This window comes from Dama dama, chromosome 19 (assembly GCF_033118175.1).
Source record: "Dama dama isolate Ldn47 chromosome 19, ASM3311817v1, whole genome shotgun sequence".
In the NCBI taxonomy this organism is placed as follows: Eukaryota; Metazoa; Chordata; class Mammalia; order Artiodactyla; family Cervidae; genus Dama; species Dama dama.
This window is the reverse complement of record NC_083699.1, coordinates 75,141,872-75,161,424: the sequence shown is the minus strand read 5'-3', so window position 1 is coordinate 75,161,424 and position 19,553 is coordinate 75,141,872. Positions and strand designations below refer to the sequence as shown.

At 45.4% G+C, this 19,553-nt stretch overlaps 1 protein-coding gene across 1 annotated transcript; it reads right to left on the bottom strand.

The window, feature by feature from the left end:
• Positions 1-4,508: 4,508 nt before the first annotated feature.
• RSPH1 (radial spoke head component 1) lies at positions 4,509-18,054 on the bottom strand. Its single transcript, XM_061167987.1, has 9 exons — positions 17,807-18,054; positions 15,937-16,050; positions 15,729-15,834; positions 14,224-14,314; positions 13,609-13,744; positions 9,606-9,677; positions 6,462-6,621; positions 5,379-5,513; positions 4,509-4,585 (listed from the first exon to the last, which is right to left on the bottom strand). The coding sequence occupies exons 1-9, from the start codon at positions 17,858-17,860 to the stop codon at positions 4,533-4,535; spliced, it is 921 nt and encodes a 306-aa protein (XP_061023970.1). The 5' UTR covers positions 17,861-18,054; the 3' UTR covers positions 4,509-4,532.
• Between the last annotated feature and the right edge of the window lie 1,499 nt (positions 18,055-19,553).

Here is a 19,553-nt window from a genome sequence, read left to right as displayed (position 1 = left end):
CAGCTGCTGGAAGGTGAGCAGAGAATCCAGGAGCAGAAAAAGCCAGAAAGGAGGAGCCTCAAATTCTGTGGATACATCTGCCCAAATTGGATCCATCAGAATTTTGAACTTCTCATCAAGGACAGTCAGGAAAACAAAGAAGCAAGCCACAGACTGAAAGAAAACATGTCTGATGAAGGGGTATATCCAAAGAGATAAGAACTTTTAAAAATAAAAAAAAAATGAGATAAGCCAATTTAAAAAACTGGGGAAATATTGAACAAACATTTAACAAAGAGCGATATGTAAATATCCAATAAACCCATGAATAAATGCCCAGTATCTCAGATGGTAAAGAATCTGCCTACAGTGTGGGAGACCTGGGTTCAATCCCTGGATCAGGAAGATTCCCCTAGAGAAGGGAATGGCTGTCCACTCCAGTATTCTTGCCTGGAGCATTCCATGGACAGAAAAGCCTGGCAGGCCACAGTTCATGGGATCACAAAGAGTCAGACACGATTGAGCAACTAACACACACAGACATTGTTAATATTAACTAAAAGGGGGAAAATTGATGAAATTTACATAAGGAGTGTGGATTGGGGGAATCATGTCAAATTATATCCAGGTGAAATTTCCTGATTAGGATCTTTATACTGTGGTTATGTAAGAGAATGTCCTTGCTTTTACAGAATACACTGAAATACTTAGGTATATCTTACATTCAAATGGTTCTGAAAAAATAAACACTTATACATATATTCACACATGTGTATGTACATTTATATACATACTATTTTCTCTCTTTTTCTATCTCTAAAACAAGTAGAGCAAGGTGTAAGTAATTGCTGAACTTGGGTAAGGAGTATCCAGGAGTTCCTTTTACTATTCTCGCAGTGTTTTTGCAAATTCAAAATTATACCAAAATAAACTATAAAAACATGGAGGAAAGTATACTGAAATTTTTGAGGACTAATGGAGTTGTGTCCGAAGGACCAGAAGTTATTTAGCATGCAGAACTATTCCTGGCCAAAGTTGCATCGGTTTCATCATGATAAAGAATAAGAACTGTAGCAGATAAATACATCATATCCGTGAAAATCCACGAGTCTTTGATGACTGCTCAAAAAGAGAGGTCGAGAACAAACCAGTCTGTTACCATTTAAAGCATTTATTAAACTACCATCTTTTAAACTAATGTCTTTTTATTTTAATTGGTAATTCAAAGGGAAAAATTGAATATTTACCCTGTCTTCCCAGGATGACTGTATTGGAAACCAAATAAATGCATATTTCACAGCCTGATAAATGCAGAAGGATCAGTTGAGTTATAAAAACCATTTTTTAAACTAACTGGAGAGGGCTGAATGGTGGCCCCAAAGACAGCAGGTCCTAATCCCTGCAAGGACTGTTCATTGGAAGGACCGATGCTGAAGCTGAAGCTCCAGTACTTTGGCCACCTGATTTGAGGAGCCAGTTCATTGAAAAAGACCTTGATGCTGGAAAAGACTGAGGGCAGGAGCAGAAGCGGCCAACAGAGAATGAGGTGGTTAGATAGTACCACAGACACAATAGACATGAATTTGAGCAAACTCCAGGAGATAATGAAGGACAGGGGAGCCTGGCATGCCGCAGTCCATGGGGTCACAAAGAGTCAGACATGACTGAACAGCAGCAAGATAATCCCTGGAATCTGTGAATGGTATCTTATTCGGAACAGGATCTATGCAGATGTCATTTAAGATTTTGAGCTGGGAAGATGATCCTGGATCCTGATCCTGGGTCTAATTTGAGAGCCCCAAATCTAATCACACATGTCCTTATAAGACAGACAAAGGAAGGTTTGATGCAGCATTAGCACGGTGATGTGGCCACAAATCAAAGGACACGGGAGGCACCAGGAGCTGAAGCAGCAGGAAAGATGTCCACCCCCCCCCCCCCACCACCACCACCTCCCAGAGCCTCTGAGGGGGCACAGCCCTGCTGAGACCTCAGTTTGGGATGTCTCACCTCCAGGGCTATGGGATAATGCATTTTAGTTGTTTGTGAGTGAGGATGTGCTCAGTTGTGTCTGACTTTTTGGGACTTCATGGACTGTAGCTGATAGCTTATGTTAATGATGTCGGATTCATGATCTCTGAAGATTAGCTTCGGGATCAGGCTTGATCACTCAAGAGCTTTTGTGTAGCAGAGTTTTATTAAAGTGAGAAAGCTTCTGACATAGACATCAGAAGGGGGACGGAGAGTGCCCCCCTTGCTGCTAGTCTTAGCAAGGGAGCTATATACTTTTCAATTGAATTGGTAATTCAATTGGCACCTCAATCTTTATTAACAATAAGTCAAAAGAATGTCTCAAGGTTGTAAAGATCTTACCAGACCTACTCCCACAATTTACATTTTAAGATGACAGAATTAAAACTAAAAATAGAAATATCTTACCAGACCCACTCCCACAATATACATTTTAAGATGACAGGATTATTCAGAAGGGTCTTAAGAAGGAAAAACATGTCCTCAAGCAAGATACTATATTGACTAAGACAAACCAATAAAGGAAAAAACCTTTGTCCTTTTCTCCTTCTTGAGAACTTCAGGCCTCTATCTCCTCCTCGAGAGCCCCAGACCCCTCTCTCGAGGACCCTGGACCCCTTCCTCCTTGAGGGCCCCAGACTTCTTATCAACCTACCTAAGAATTATCTCTCTCGTAACCCTCCAGGCACCTCTGTCTGTGGGATTCTCCAGGCAAGAATACTGGAGTGGGTTGCCATGTCCTCCTCCAGGGGATCTTCCTGACCCAGGGATCGAACCCGAGTCTCTTGCATTTCCTGCATTGGCAGGCAGATTCTTTTCCACTGCGCCACCTGGGAAGCCCTTTTAGTTGTTTAAAGCCACCCAGTTTGTGTAATTTGTACAGCATAATTCTTAAGGGTCCTAGGATTTTCAGAATGGTAAATGAACAAGGGCTTCAACTTCAAGCAATCAGCTGCGTTAGTCTCTAATGAGAGAATCAGCCTATCCTCTGACTGCAATGCATTGACTTCTTCTCTCTAGTATGAAAGTCCTAGATGGCGTCTTCTTGCAATGTAGGCTGTGCTGTCTACACTGAACAACAGAAGCCACCTTTGTTAATTACTTAGCTAGACCTTCTGATAAGTTACTTCTGTTTCCACATCAGCATTTACTGCTTCACCTTGTATTTTTATGTTATGGAGGTGGCATCTTCCTTAAACCTCACGAACCAACCTCTGCTAGCTTCAAACTGTTCTTCTGCAGCTTCCTTATCTCCTTTGGCCTTCACAGAATTGGAGAGGGTTAGGGCCTGGCTCTAGAGTAGGCTTTGGCTTATTGCTGACATGGAGACAGTTCTAGTGGTCCTAAATATTCATTGGAAGGACTGATGCTGAAGCTGAAGCTCCAATACTTTGGCCACCTGATGTGAAGAACCAACTCATTAGAAAAGACCCTGATGCTGGGAAAGATTGAAGGAAGGAGAAGGGGATGACAGAGGATGAGATGGTTGGATGGCATCACCGACTCAATGGACATGAGTTTGAGCAAGCTCTGGGAGTTGGCGATGGACAGGGAAGCCTGACGTGCTGCAGTCCATGTGGTCACAAAGAGTCAGACATGACTGAGCGACTGAACTGAATAATAATACAATGCCTGCAAAATGCAATAAAGCAAAACACAATAAAACAAGGTGTGCCTGTTACTCAAGGAATTCGAATGTGACCTAGGTGTCAGCCCCCGCCCACCAGCAGCCCAGAAGAGTGTACATACAAGCAAAGCCACACCTGTGGGCACCCCTGCCCCTCAGCCTTCTGCGGGGACTCCTGGCCAGGAAACCCAAAGCCCACATTTGAGATGCTGAACGGATGCACAGAACAGATGGGAGCTGATGGTTTCCTTCTGACCTGAGCCTGACGTGTTTTTATTACATTGTGTCTTATGAGCATTGCACACAAGAATTCTTTATTTTCTAGGTGTTTTCCTGGCTAGCTTGAGGGAAGTTTGAGAGAGAAATCTCCATATATCGTCACTCTACTAACTCAGCCAAAATCCATTTCCATTAGCCATCTTCAGCACAGTCCCAGTAGTAGGATATTTTTCTTTATCCTAGGAAAAATCAGCACTAAAAATAAAATCCTGGCAGGACTTCCCTGGCAGTTCACTGGTGAAGACCACCTTCCAATGCAGGAGGTATGGGTTTGATCCCTGGTCAGAGAGCTATCACATGCCTCACAGTCAAAAAACCAGAAACAGAAAACAGAAATAATATGGTAACAAATTCAATCAAAACTTTAAAAATGGTCCACATTAAAAGAAAATAATCTTTTAAAAAATCATGGCAAAATAACTTGGTAACTTTTAAAGAACTTGAGAACTTGAAGCAGAGGCTATTTCATAAACAAAGGAAAATAAAGAAGTTTATTTGCAATCATAAAACATTTTAACAAACAACTAAGTAAGAAAGATTAGTGATACATCAGTAATTACTACCCTGGTATCAGAGCATCTTTCTGATCCATCTCCTACCATCCTGGCTTTGCTTCTTATTCTAGCAGTTCTGACTGTCTGCCTTCCTCTTCTTCAAAACTAACGTTTCCTGAGAAGAAAAAGGAAACGTGAGTGTATTAACCTTATTTCTATTTAGAAACTGTTGATTTGCTTGCAGATCTTTTGTAATAAATATTAAACACATTATCAGGCAAAGTCATGGAATGTTAACTTTTATCTTAGACAGACTTATATAGTTTTTGTTTTTGGTTTATACAGTTTTGTATTGGTACCAGTAATAAAGTAGGCAAAAAATATTTTCAGAGTAAATCCTAAGACAAGAACATGCATGTCAGTGAGAGTAAGGTTCATCGTTATCTTTTGCCTATGTGCACTGATCAGTAATGAAACTGATGGACTATAATTTATAAACAACACTGTTGAAACTCTGATCTCTATAGAGACTGTAATCCACAATTCCCACCCTCCTTCCCCACCCCCATAATAGTGTTTATGTGAATTAATGATGAAAAATTAAATGTTGAAGGGGTTTACATTTTGAAGGTATACGCTATATATTTCTAGACAGAGCATTATTATAAAGTGTGATAAAGGTGAAAACCATGTCATAAAATAAAGCCACATCACAATCTACAGGGACACCCAAGTTATGAATGTTTGGTGAAATGGAGACTAGCAAGGACAGAATCAGAGAGAACACATGTCACACAGCTGTCCTTGTGCAGGACAGCTAAGAAGGAGAGACATTCCCAGGGTGGGTCCCCTGAAGCATCCCGTTCCCCGGGCCTGACCCGAGGACAGCCTCCAGCAAAGGCAGAGAAAACGGGTGCTAGTGCCTCCTCCCCCGCTGCCCCTCCTCGGTCACCAAAGCACAGGCTCACCCTGGTCCAAGCCATCATATTCCTCTCGGTCCTCTCTGCTGGCGTCTCCCTCCTCATCTCCAGGCCGCATCGACTCTAACTCCCCCTCTGACACATCGGTCAGAGGCTGGACCTCCTCCACCATCTCGCCCCCACCTGAGGTGGACAAAAGGAATCGGTGTCAGCAGGCGCCTTTCAGCACCCACTCCTGCCTCCTGCTGACAGCAGCACCTGCCTCTCCATCAGGGAGCTGCCTCTCCTGCCAGCTCCACCCAGGCCTGATGTCTGGTCCCCTGTCCCCATCACACTGATGGGTTTAGGGATGGGCATCCTTTGTCTGATAATCTAATTAACAAGGGGGATTTTTGTTTGTTTGTTTTAAGTGTACAGTATATATCCCAAGGGTTTTGATGAGCATATGGAGAAAGAAGCTCTCTGTTTTCCAGGGTTCTTGAGCAGATTGGGTGACAATCTAATAAAGTCACTGAGCTTTGGTCTCCAAAGGGAAGTGGGTACCACCAAGTAGAGCCCGTACATGGGAAAGTGGAGACCAGAGAGAAGACGCCTGATCCAGCCAGACCTGAGGTCATCCTACCCGACTGCTCCAGTGGTATGAACCAATGAATTAGTATCAGTATTATTCCACTTAGGCCAATTGGAGTTGATCTTCAATCCCTTAGGGTTTCCTTGGTGGCTCAGACGGTAAAGAATTTGCCAGCAATGCAGGAGACCCTGGATCAGGAAGATCCCCTGGAGAAGGGCCTGGCAATGCACTTCAGTGTTCTTGCCTGGAGAATCCCATGGACAGAGGAGCCTGGTGGGCTACAGTCCATGGGGGTCACAAAGAGCTGGACACGACGGGGCAACTAACACTTTCAATCATGCAACAGAAAGGCTCCTGCCCATTGTAACCTTCGATCCCCCACAGCCCCCTGAAGACTTGCCAGGAAGTTCCCTGTGATGGTCACAGAGAGGTGCTGAACTCCAGTTGCAGTCGAAGCCTTGCCCAGGTCATGCCCACAGCCAGTCACAGGCCAAGGAGGAAGGACTCAGAGCCTGCTCCCCGGAGAGCCCCATTCCACTCACCCCCCTAGACCTCAATACCCTCAGCTCCTGAGGCCTCCTCCTGGCCTGGTCTGTTTGCAGCGGGCTGCTCCTGGGGGAGGGTCGGGGTCCACAAAGCCAACTCTGTGATTTTGGTGGCTTTCCATTTCGGAACGACAGTTATCAGTGTCTCCTCCTCTTCCTCCTCTTCTCCTCTTTCCTAAGTTAACAAATGTAAATTGACCAACATGCATGGGATGTTTACTGTGCGGGTAGATGGGACAGGTTTTGAAAGGTGCTTTAACATTTCTATAACAGGATTCAGTGATCAGAGTAATTGCCAGTGTCATTGGTGTAATCCGAGAGCTGAAAATGGAGCTTAAAACAACAAGAATGAGAAACAAAAGTGGAATCAATACAGCTCCTGCACTCATTTCGGTGACAGTGCAAGAGTTTTTCAGACTAACGTTTCCAGTTGAGAAATGGCCAGAGCTAATGACTCCTTGCAATCATTCAGCTACATTTCAGCTCTAAGATTCTTCAAACGTAACGAAACAGACACTGAAACCAAGCAGGGCCCTGTGGGGCTCCTGGGCATGGAAGCCTTTCTGTGTCCCCCATTTCTTGTTTGTAGGAAACAGGCTCCAGCCTTTAGGACCTTCCCTGAGTTCCCAAGGGCAGGTTCAGGCACTTGCTAACCAAGGAAGGGAAGGGATGCAGAGACGAGGGAGGGGCAGACAAGAAACAACAGAGCAGCCTTGCGGCAGGGTCCTGATTCTGCTTCAAAAGGCACACAGAACTATATCTTTGAGCACTTCTGCAGAAATGAAACCCCAACAAGTGGAAGATGTTAACTACGTGATGAAACGTTCTTCATTCTGGAGAAAAGGTCATAGTTTGGTAACCTGAAGAACCACAGAACTCATCAGGAGAACGCCTGAGGCCAGGTTAAAGGACTGCAGGACCTGCAGGCACCCCATCCTTGTCAAAACCCTGCCCTTGAACCATTGCTATAAGACTCCTCACCAAATCCCCCGGCCCCTCCCGCCTTGGGACACACTATGGAAGCCATTAGCTCGCTATGTCCTCCTTTGCCTGGCAAACCAGTAAAGTTATTCTTTTCACCAAAAACTTTGTCTCTGAGATTCAATTCTGCATGAGTGGACAGAGGTTAAGATTCAGCATGAACATCGCTGCAAGCAATAACCTAAAAACACCCAAAGACATAACGTAAGGACGGGCGAGGGCATGAACTCTTAAGTTCTAGTCTTAAGGATAATGGAGAGAAAAATAAAACGCAGTGAAAGTAAACAAAGTCCATCAGCTCTAAACGTGGAATAGTTTATTTGTTGTAGTTCAGTTGCCAAGTCCGGAGAAGGCAATGGCAGCCCACTCCAGTACTCTTGCCTGGAAAATCCCATGGACGGAGGAGCCTGGTAGGCTACAGTCCACGGGGTCACTAAGAGTCAGACACGGCCGAGAGACTTCATTTTCACTTTTCACTTTCATGCATTGAAGAAAGAAAGAAAAGAGAGAAAGTGAAGTCACTTAGTCGTGCCTGACTCTTTGCAACCTCATGGACTGTAGCCTACCAGGCTCCTCCATCCATGGGATTTTCCAGGCAAGAGTACTAGAGTGGGTTGCCATTTCCTTTTCCAGGAGATCTTCCCAACCCAGGGTTTGAACCTGGGTCTCCCACATTGTAGGCAGACGCTTTACCATCTGAGCCACCAGGGAAGTCATGCATTGGAGAAGGAAATGGCAACCCACTCCAGTGTTCTTGCCTGGAGAATCCCAGGGACGGGGGAGCCTGGTGGGCTGCCATTTATGGGGTCGCACAGAGTCGGACACGACTGAAGCGACTTAGCAGCAGCAGCAGCAGCAGTTGCCAAGTCATGTCCAACTCTTCGCAACCCTATGGACTGCACCATGCCAGGCCTCCCCGTCCCTCACCATCACAATGTATAACTCCAACAGTGGTTAACAGCCACATATGTCGATGTTGCCAAGCATATTGGTCTACTTCTCAGATTTGTACCCATCAGAAAATTCCAAAGATTTGAACATCAGTCCTATAAATATGGAAAACTTCACTGTCACAAACATGATAATATCTAACACACAGAGTGACAGATCCCTGCCTAATACTTCCCCTGAGTCACTCAGAAATTAACTGCTCTCCTTGGTTTAAAATTTTCTGAGATTTGTCCCCCAGGAAGGGTGACACCAGTGCTCTAGGACAGTGGCGCCGACTTCAGTTGTACCACAATCCCCTGGAGAGGTTGTTAATGTACAGATTGCTGGCCCAGCTCCAGGGCTTCTGATTCAGGAGGTCTGGGGTGAGGTCCAGTAACCTGCACGTGGAACAGATTTCCAGGTGTTGCCAAAGCTGCAGGCCCGGGGACTGCACTGCAGAACTACTGTCTAGGGGGTGTCTGCTGTCTCATCACTCGGAGGTGCTCACGTGCTCTCCCCCCATGGTTCAGGCCCTCCTTCTTCCAGCTGCTGGAGGGTGGGTGGCCGGTCACTCATAGCAAAGTCCCTCCCATGAACTGCCCTTGGCCAAAGGAAGCCACACAACCTAGGTTTCATGCTCCCGGCTCCCCCCCGCCATGTCCACGGGCAGCCCACAGCCAGTGACTGGTCCACATGGGAGTCTAAGGTACCTGGCCTTGGTTCAGAACATTTTTTAAAATTATTTTATTTATTTTTGGCTATGCTGGGTCTTCGTTGCTGCTCTGACTTTCTCTAGTTGCAGTGAGCGGGGGCTACTCTTCCTTGGGGTGCGCGGGCTTCTCACTGTCGACACTTCTCTTATTGCAGAGCACCAGCTCTAGGGCATGCAGGTTTCCATAGTTGTGGCTCCTGGACCTGAGAGCAAAGGCTCAATAGTTGGGGCGCATGGGCTTAGTTGCTCTGGGGCTTGTGGAATCTTCTCATATTAGGGATCGAACCCTTGTCTCCTATACTGGCAGGCAGATTCCTTACCACTGGGCCACCAGGGATGCCCTGATCAGGATATTTTAAAGGGTTATCCCATTTCAGAGCTCCCATAGGGTCCCATCACAACCCAACTTTCCCTTCTGCCCGACTCCATTTCCTATACTGCCTCAGGGCGATCCCAACACAGATCTACAGGGTCAGCATCATCGAACAGTTTATTTGCCTGTGAATATTGGAAAAGATACAGACTCTGCAACTTACCACGTCAGTCAAGCGATACTCCCCGTGCTGTTCACATCCAATATCAAAAACGTATTTTCCAGGGCCAACAGGCTATGAGCAAAGAGAAACCAACTTCATTCTCGAGTGTCTACACCCGATAGAAAGTACAAAATGTGTAAATGTGTACACAAAGTACATAAAGTATAAATGTGACCTTCATAAACTCTACCCAAAATCATGGAACTGGGGGAAATCCAAAACAAATTAAAGATGCTTTTGTAAACTAACGGCTAATAGAATGCAAAGTGTAGGTCCCCTTACATTTGTCAAAAAAAAAAAAAAAAACTACATTTTATTTCTTTACAAAAGTATTTACGACAGAAATTTTACTTAGTCAACACCCACAGTCAAACTAGCTAGAAGAGGACTACTAATAAATAATTTTAAAATATTTATGGAAATATAGTTGATTTAAAAAGCAGAGACATTACTTTGCCAACAAAGGTCCATCTAGTCAAAACTACGGTTTTCCCAGTAGTCATGTATGGATGTGAGAGTTGGACAATAAAGAAAGCTGAGCCCCAAGAATTGATGCTTTTGAACTGTGGTGTTGAAGAAGACTCTTGAGAATCCCTTGGACAGCAAGGAGATTAGACCAGTCAATCCTAAAGGAAATCTGTCCTGAATATTCATTGGAAGGACTGACGCTGAAGCTGAAGCTCCAATACTTTGGCTACCTGGTGTGAAGAACCGACTCTCTGGAAAAGATCCTGATGCTGGGAAAGATTGAAGGCAGTAAGAGGAGGGGACAACAGAGGGTGAGATGGTTGGATGGCATCACCGACTCAATGGACGTGAATTTGAGCAAGCTCCAGGAGTTGGTGATGAATAGGGAAGCCTGGCATGCTGCAGTCCATGGGGTCACAGAGTCAGACATGACTGAGCGACTGAACTGAACTGAGAGTATGAACATATTTAGAGATATTCTTCCATAACATCAGTAGTCAACGTGGTATGCTATTTCATCAAGGAATCATCATCTATTTACTCACTATTATTAATATTTGTTATGCTGATACTTTGACAAAAAACACTATGTAAACATATTCTGAGCTAAATCTTTATGTACAGTCTTGATAATTTCCTCAAAGTAAGTTTATAGAAATTGAATTTCTGGACAAAAATATGTATAGGTAGATAGATAGATAATCTGATAGATAGATTTTATCAGAATGAGTCTCTAGTAATTTTCACTCCCACAACAGCACTTAAGATCCCTTTATCCTCAAACCCTTATTTTTTTCTGGGCATTAACATTTGTTCTATTTTTACATTCTTATATGTAAAAAAATAGGACCTCAGCATTTTAAGTCACAGCTTTTAAATTATTGGCAAGGTTTAATTTTTTTCAACATTTTTGAAATTTAAATTATGTTGATTTACATAAGTGCTTTACATATTACATGTTACAAATATCCCAACCCCATTTGTCATATAGGTTTTAAATTTTCTTTATGGTGTTTTCTAATCTATATGAGATTATGTTTGTCAAGTGGAATCTCTTAACCAAGCAAAAATGCTTATTTTTCTGTCTGTGACTTTCTGTTTGCATTTAAATATTTATTTCTTCTAGCAAGTATGATTGGCCAAAACACGTGCTTGGATTTTTCATGACATCAGATGGAAAACCCCAAATGAACTTTTTGGCCAACCCAGTATCTTCACCTAAATGCTGAAAGACAAACTCTGGTTTCATTTTTTCTCCCAAATTGTCATCAAGCTGTCCCAGCACCATTTCTTGATTTCTCCCCACCATTTCTTTTAACTGGAAATGACATCCTTTCAAGTGCTAAATTATTATATATACTTGAATCTGTCTACTCTTTAACCTACGTCACTAACTATGTATATCTCTAACCTAGGAGCACACCGTTTTCGTTATTGAAGCTTTATAGTATATTTCACAACTTGCCAACAAGCATGTGAACAGGTAAATCTCTGAAGGAAGAAAGTCAAACTAACAGGAGAAGTATTTGAAGATGCTGGGCCTCACCAGTAATCAGTGAACTGCACGTTAAAACTATGAGATAACATTTTTTACCGAATAAGGTTTGAAAAAAAAAATTAAAGACTAATAAAATCCAGTGTTGGTAAGAACATGTGATGAAGAGACTCCCATATTCTGTTGGTCAGAGTATAAACTGGCTCAGCTTTTCAGGACAATCGGCAGTATCTGGCCTCATTTAAAACATCAACAGTTTGAAAAAAAGATCAAATCTAGGAACACAGGCTCCAACAGTAGGCTGCTGGCATTTGAATCCTAGCTCCATCACTTAACAGAACAACTTTGGGTGCCTCAGCTTAACTTGTTTTTGTTTTTGGTATCTTCATACATAAATGGGTACACTTTTATTTTAAACTATATGAGTTAATACATGTAAAATACTTAGAACAGTGCCTGGCACATAGTAATTACTCAAAAAATGATGCAATATTATTAAAGTAGAATGAAACTAAGTTATATGCAACATTTACTGCATCTAATCATCAATAAATCACCAGCATCTGTAAGAAAAAAAAATCAATACTTGTAGATTCCCCAATTCCAGTAGCTAACCAACATAAGAACTTCCAAAAAAAAAAATAAAAAAAAAAAAAAAAAAAAAAGAACTTCCAAATGTGCACAAAGATAGAAGATGTTTCTCTGGGTATATTTTTGTGTCCTGATAACAGAGTGGTCCTATTTGTGTAGTTAAAATCCCCACTCTACTTCTGTATGAGCTGTGTGTGTAAGTCTATACCTCCAGGCCGCTTGAGGTGGGTGGGGAAGAGTCCAGAGGCAGAGTGTTTTACAAGTGGAACATCCTGGTGTGTTACCTGTGCAACTTTAAACCTTTTACTAGCTGGCAGAACAAAGTCTCACTTTCATTCTCATTCCTCAGGTTGGTTTAGGTTCACCATATTCATTGATTCCTCTCAACCAACCTGTGTTAAATTCTCTTTCCTCCACCCACCTCCCTGCGACAAAAAAAAATATCCCAGGAGAATTTTGCAAGAATGACATATTCAGTGGAGAAGGAAATGGCAACCCACTCTAGTACTGCTGCTTGGGACATCCCATGGACAGCGGAGCCTGGCAGGCTATAGTCCATGGGATCATAAAGAGTCAGACACAACTGAATAACTAAAACAACAAACACATTTAATGTATAGATTTGAGGAAAAGCTGCCTGCACTACAGAGACTACAAGTAGAATCTGTAATAACGGTGTGAATTATACGGGAATGAAAACTGGAATCTGGGGCGACTTTATTAAATCAGTTGGATGTTCCCTATGTCAACATCTAACACCTTTCATTTGCTCCAAAAACTCTCTTTTTGTGGAAAGTGTCTGTTCAACCCCTGATCAAAGCTACAGCAAATGCAGGGTGGTAGGTAGGTTCCAAATGATTCAGGGTTTCTCTGCATCCCACCAGGGCTCGGGAAATAGGACAAGCAAGGCCACAGAATCCTCCAAACAGAGATGATCCATCGTGGGTACTGTGAACGGAAAATCTCCAGGCCCAAGGCCAGGAGCAGCCCTCCAACCCCACCGCAGCCTGGAGTGGGTGGGCTGGCTCAGAGCTCAAGGGAGGAACTCATGGGGTCTTCCTTCCCAGGCTCAGGCTGTGGGCCTCTCAGGAGAAAGAAAGTCAAAACATCACATGCCCAACTGCTCAGTCATTCAAACAAGTAAGTATTTCATATCCAATTTACTTATGAGACCAAGGTCAAGATGCCCCAATGCTATAAGGATTCCCACTGCTGGGAGGCTGGTATGAATGTTACTGAGATGCAGAGACCAGCCAAGCCTCCCCCGCGCCCGCTCTGTCCTCTGTGGGTAGCTGAGAGGCTCAGCTCTGTCTCCTTGTCTGGAGTGGGTGGACGGTTTGCCTGGGTTTGTCCTCTTTTCTGCTCACACATAGTCACAAACAGGGCGGGGGATGGGGCACGGAGGGTGTTGCTTATTTCACTGGCAAATGTCACTGCCCATTGACTTACGTTTTTGTTCAAGAACTTGCCCTGGTACCTGTGGTTCAGGTGGATGAGCTCAGCTGCACCCTCCTGTTGGCCGTTCACCCAGGCACCCACGTACTTGCTGCCCGTCTCTGCATAGAAGTAGGTGCCCTGCCCGTGCCTGGTGAAGACAAGGAGCACAACACCGTTGGTTCTGCTGCAGTGAAAACCCTTCCAGGTTTATGAGACAGAAATTTAAATTCAGGGGGGCCTAGGCTGATGTGGCTCACAAGCAAAATTGCTTCTATATCTGGGCTCATTCAAAACACATCCTGCTCACAGTCCAGGCATGGCTGGGCACCCTTGCTGGGCAGTGGCAACCTCCTGCCCATCAGCTGGTTGGCTCAGGCAAGGGGCAGGGCTCCCGGGAGCTGTGGTTCAGCCCCAGCAGGTTGTCCTGTGTCCTCCATGGCCTGGGGTCCTTGGGCCTGTTTCCGGGGGAACGCACCTGCCCGACAGAGCATTGCCCACAGGCTCGCCCTAAAGCTATGAACTGCAGCGCCACGCTGCCCAGTGGGCTGCGGTGGTGATTCTGTTGCTTAATCATGGTCGTGTGCTCACGACGTGAACCGCGCTGTGGGTCCGAGGAGGGAATCGAACCTTTGGTGGGCAAACCATTCTCCGGTGTAGGTGTCATTGTTGACGTAGTAGTACACGCCGTGGCCATGCCGCAGGTCGTCTGCCCACTCACCTGGAGGGATCACACACGTGTGTGTGTATGTACATATGTATCTCCACATATGCACACATTTTATCATACATAACATATATCTTGTCATACATAATAACATATACAAATAGAAATGTTGTTCAAATTAGATTAACATCTACACTGAAATCAAAATGACCACAATGAGATTAGGCTCATGAGGATTTGAAAGAATTAAATTAAATTCCTAAATTAAATTGCTTTGAGTTGATTTAAAAAGCAGATGGAGCTATGTCTGGAGCCAGTTTTCTAAGATTCATGAAATAAAACAAGAGAGAAATCCCATCTCTAGTAGGAAGAGCAGCGATACTCTCCACTATGGTCTTGGGTTCCAGCAGAAGTCCCGAGGCAGCCTCGGCTCTGGTTTTATGTGGCCACCAGACAGCCTGCTCCAGCCTGCCCCCTGAGAAGGTGGCATCCAAGCTAAGACACGCTGCTGTCACACAAGTGACATTGTCCCTCGCCTGCATTTACTGAACAAGTACCATCGATTAGCCCTGAGCATCTCACCTGTGTGAATCCATCTGGTCCTCACACTGAAGAGGAGGAGGCAGAAGCAAGAAGGAATGAGGTCCCCTGAATAAGGTCACACTTATTGTCACCCCAGCTCCAGGGTTGGGCTCACAGACCTTTTTGGAAATCTGATGAAAACTAGACAATTTCTGCCCAGAAAGGTAGCCCAGAGCCTAACCTTTGCACATGGTTTGAGAAGCTCACCACCCACCCCTGCCTGTCGGAACTGCCTTCATCTGTTGTTGGGATTAGACCAGCACTGTCTTCACACAGGAGAAGGCAATGGCACCCCACTCCAGTACTCTTGCCTGGAAAACCCCATGGACGCAGGAGTGTGGTAGGCTGCAGTCCATGGGGTTGCTAAGAGTCAGGCACGACTGAGCGACTTTACTTTCACTTTTCACTTTCATGCATTGGAGAAGGAAATGGCAACCCACTCCAGTGTTCTTGCCTGGAGAATCCCAGGGGCGGGGGCTGCCACCTATGGGGTCGCACAGAGTCAGACACGACTGAAGCGACTTAGCAGCAGCAGCAGCAGTCATCACACAGGTGACAGTGGTCGGGGAGCAACAGTGAGGTTCATGTTAGGGGGCAAGAGTCTTCCTGAGACATGACTCTGTCATGTAACACACTACAGCAGAGGTGAGAATGCCTCCCAGAGCAGAAGCCCTCAGGGAAAGAATCATCATCTAACCAGACACTGTGTTCATCAGAAGAGGGGCTGGTCAGAAATGGAAAACAGCAAGAACAACTCCAAGGAGAAGAATACCACCAAGCACCACATGGCCTGGGTCCACCCTGCTATCCTGGGTCTACCCTCACCCCGCGGCTTCCCTACACCCTACCCCACAGCAAGAAGGTTTGCTTCATGGTAACACTTCACCTTCATATCTCGATCCATCTGGGTAGATGAACGTGCCTTGGCCATGCTTTTTGTTTCTAACATATTCTCCGATGTACCGAGCACCATTTTTAAATTTGTAGATCCCCTGAAACACAGTGATGATATAATTTATATCACTCCTGAATTTAATGATTGCTAAGACAGCATTAAATCAGGAAAACCACCCACTCAAGTCACCAATTCTGACCTGGCCATGTCTTTTACCATGCTCATAGTCCCCTTCATATATGTCCCCATTGGGCAGTCTCGCTTTCCCGTGTCCGTGCCGTTCACCTGCCTCATTCCGTTCCCCTTCATACTCCTGGACAGAAGATAATCACAGCTACTCTTTATTAAGCATTAACCATGTGCTAAGCATTTCATAACTTCAACAGTATTCCACTGAATTCTCCCAACCCTTAACCTTGTCTTACAGGTGAGGTAGGCTCCAGGCCTGGGTGACATGGAGCATCAGTCCAAGTTCACACAGGTGGTAACCTGTCCATGGTGGACTTTGACTTTCTCCTTCCACTTTATTATGACGATCCTTTACACTGTAAACAAAACCAACCACTTGGGAGAAAATGCAAGATGGTCCAAGTTGTGTTCTCTACGACGACATGTCTGAAGTATTAATAGCATTTGCAGGTGGAGCGGGTCCTGAACCCACCTTCCTCCAATAATCCATAATTTAAAACACAAATCACCCCTGGGTGTCCGTGGCCTGAAGACAGCTTTGAGCTTGAGGAAAGCTCTGATGTCAGAAGAGGAACAGGAGGAGCTGAGGAATAAACCAGGCTCAATGGTCAACTTGAGTTTCCAAACTCAATTCAGTTTAACTTATTTTTAAACTCAAGAGACTTAAGGTTCAAACACTCATAGCCCAGTAGGGAAATAATGTCATATCTATCTTTTTAGTGGGCTTCCCTAGTGACTCAGATGGTAAAGAATCTGCCTGCAATGCAGGAGACCTGGGTTTGATCCCTGGGTTGGGAAGATGCTCTGGAGAAGAAAACGGCAACCCATTCCAGTATTCTTGCCAGGAGAATTCCATGGACAAAGGAACCTGGAGAGCTATAGTCCATGGGGTTGCAAAGAATTGGACATGACTGAGCGACTAATACACACATACACACACACACATCTTTAAAGTAAATCAATAAAAAACAATATTAGCTTCTCATTTCCCTATTGTCTCTATCCTTCATAAAAGACATGTTTCTCAAGCACCTAATTACATGGGTGTAGCATGTAAATAATAAACAATGAAATGGCAGGGGCACAGAGCATGATCTGACCTGGATAGACATTAGCACAAATTCAGACACGTTAAATCAAGGGCTTTGGGGAAAAAACATTTTTGCAGTTTTTGTGCTTTTCTAGCAGTGTGTGGTTCAGAAATTCACGCTCAGAATATAAGGCAAACTTTTATAATCTTACAAATGTTTCAGGGTTAGTCTAAATCAAAATGTACAAATGACTCCTCTTCCTGCCCCAGAGACTCCCAAATATATCCAAAACGAGCAGCAAGGTTGGCACCTTTCTCAGTCCCCTGGACAACAAGGAGATCAAACCAGTCAATCTTAAGGGAAATCAATCCTGAATATTCATTGGAAGGACTGATGCTGAAATTGAAATTCTAGGATTTTGGTCATTTGATGTGAACAGCATTGGAAAAGTCCCTGATGCTGGGACAGATTGAGGGCAGAGGAGAAGAGGGCATCATGGAAGGGTCGGAAGAGCCCAGCTTGGGATGACCAGCCATTCAAGGAAACTGCCTCCATGGAGGGTAACAGCAGGACGTTTCCAAAGCCTTCTATTTGGAAATCTTTGCCTTTAATGGGAGGAGGAATGGGGGAGGGGGGAGCGAGAAGGGATGTGGCAAGCGGACGTCATAACGTTTCACCTTTCAGAGCCAACTTGCAGGACGCAGCGCCCGCTGTGGCCAGCATGGTCCTTGTCCTTGTCTGGGCCTCCCGGAGGGACTGTGGCGGGCCTCCAGGCCGCCCCACTCTCTGAACCCGGTTTCCAAGGGTTCACGCAACCCTGGGAGCTCCTCCCTTACCCGAAACTCTCACCCCAAGATCATTCTCTCCCTCCTCTTCCAACTCCTCCGAGCCCAGGTCCGACATGGCTTCGCCCCAGTCTGGATGCCCGCTGCCGCTTGCGCCTTTCTAGTCGGTAGGTACCAGCTGCCTGCACCACGCGTCCGCCGTCGCCATGGAGACGCGGCCAGGCTCTCTCCCTCCCAGCCCATGCGGAGAACCTGGGAGGCAGGGGAGGAGTAGCCGTTAACCTTCGGATGCTGTCATAGCAACGGGACGCAACCGCCTGTCGCCTTCCGGGAAGAAAGAGGGGCGGGGCCTGGGGCGGGACGGCTTGGGAAGGAGCCAATGGCTGCCTTCAGGTGCTGTCATAACAACGTAAGGAGAGCTTCGGCCAATCGTCACCCAGGGAGGAGGGAAGGGCGGGGCCTGAGGCGTATTGGGTACCCACCTGCTCTCTTACCTGGACACCACGTGGCTGCCCCCCTTTAACCGGCGGCTGGGTGATGAAACGAGAAGGGATGGAGGAAGCTCATAGGACCAGCTCTGGAAAGGGCTTCGCCCCTCGTAGAGGTGGACACTGACCCTTCTCAGCCCTGGCCCTTGATTCCTTGGGTGTCTCCATAGGCCCTGCCTGCCCCTCATCACCTTTCTGGGCTCTTCCGACCCTTCCATGTTGGCGGTCCACAGAGATGCGTTCTTCGATATCTTTTCTTGTGTTTGTAAGCATATTCTGACTCAAGGAGTCAGCTCCGACTCATTAGCAGATGCAAGTCTACCTTCTACCCTGATGCTCGTCAGGGTTTGACACCCCTCCTTCACCCCAGATGTGAGACCAGTCTCCTGGGAGTCCCCAGTGGAGCTCGCTCCCTCACACACACACACACACACACACACACACACACACACACACACACTCACACTCATTCCCACTCTTAAATGGGCCTCTCCTCCTATCTTCCCTCCAGTTATCTGACACTCGGTCTGCCCAGGACCCCTCATGATCTCTTTCCCAGTTCCTCTGTCACCACCCCAATCCAGGCCTTCTTCCTCCCCTTATTAACTCTGGCAATAGGCTCTGATTCATCCTGTTTGTCTCCAGACTTAGGCACTCTTAACCACCTCACCCTCCTCCTCTACTCAGGAACTCACGTGCAGACCAGACTGCATGCAGACCACTGTATTCACTATCTCCATGTTCAAACCCCAAGTCATCCTCTCAGCCTCCTGGTCCATCAACACCTTCCTATACTTGTTACGTGATTCAGATAAAAGCAAACCATGAGCACTGTCCCCAGTACATCCTTCACTTCCCCACGTCTGTGTCTTTGCCTGTGCCAGATGCTTCCCCTGGAAGTCTTCCTTCTGATGGCCTTGCCTGTAGTCAGAGCCATTCTTCAAAGACTGGCTAAGGAACCACTTCCAGAAAAAGCTCCAAATTCATGATAAGGATGCCCCCCGGGAGGAAGAGGGTAACAGGGCTAGAGAAAGAGGAAAGGACTTCCCCTCTCTGTGTCATCTGTCTATTATCTATCTATCCATCTGTCTATCTAGTTTAAAGGTCTGAGTGTGACAACATGCAAAATTTAAAGTAGTGAGTTTTTATTAGTATATAGTAACTATATTTCTCTGCATTTTTAATTTTTTACTCTAAATATTGAACACCTTTCACCTGCAGCTTCTTCTGATCCTTCAAGTGAGTTGTTCTCACTGTCTTTCTCTTAATTCCCATTGTACCTTTAGCCATCTTTATCATACACACAGGGCAAGCTCTATCTCA

Excerpts from the sequence above, each read along its gene's own strand:
- RSPH1 (XM_061167987.1), bottom strand. The coding sequence starts at position 17,860 with ATGTCGGACCTGGGCTCGGAGGAGTTGGAAGAGGAGGGAGAGAATGAT. Across the intron at positions 16,051-17,806 it reads AGGGAGAGAATGATCTTGGG|GAGTATGAAGGGGAACGGAA; the intron begins GTGAGAGTTTCG and ends TCTTCTGTCCAG. Across the intron at positions 13,745-14,223 it reads GAATGGTTTGCCCACCAAAG|GCACGGGCAGGGCACCTACT; the intron begins GTTCGATTCCCT and ends TGTCTTCACCAG.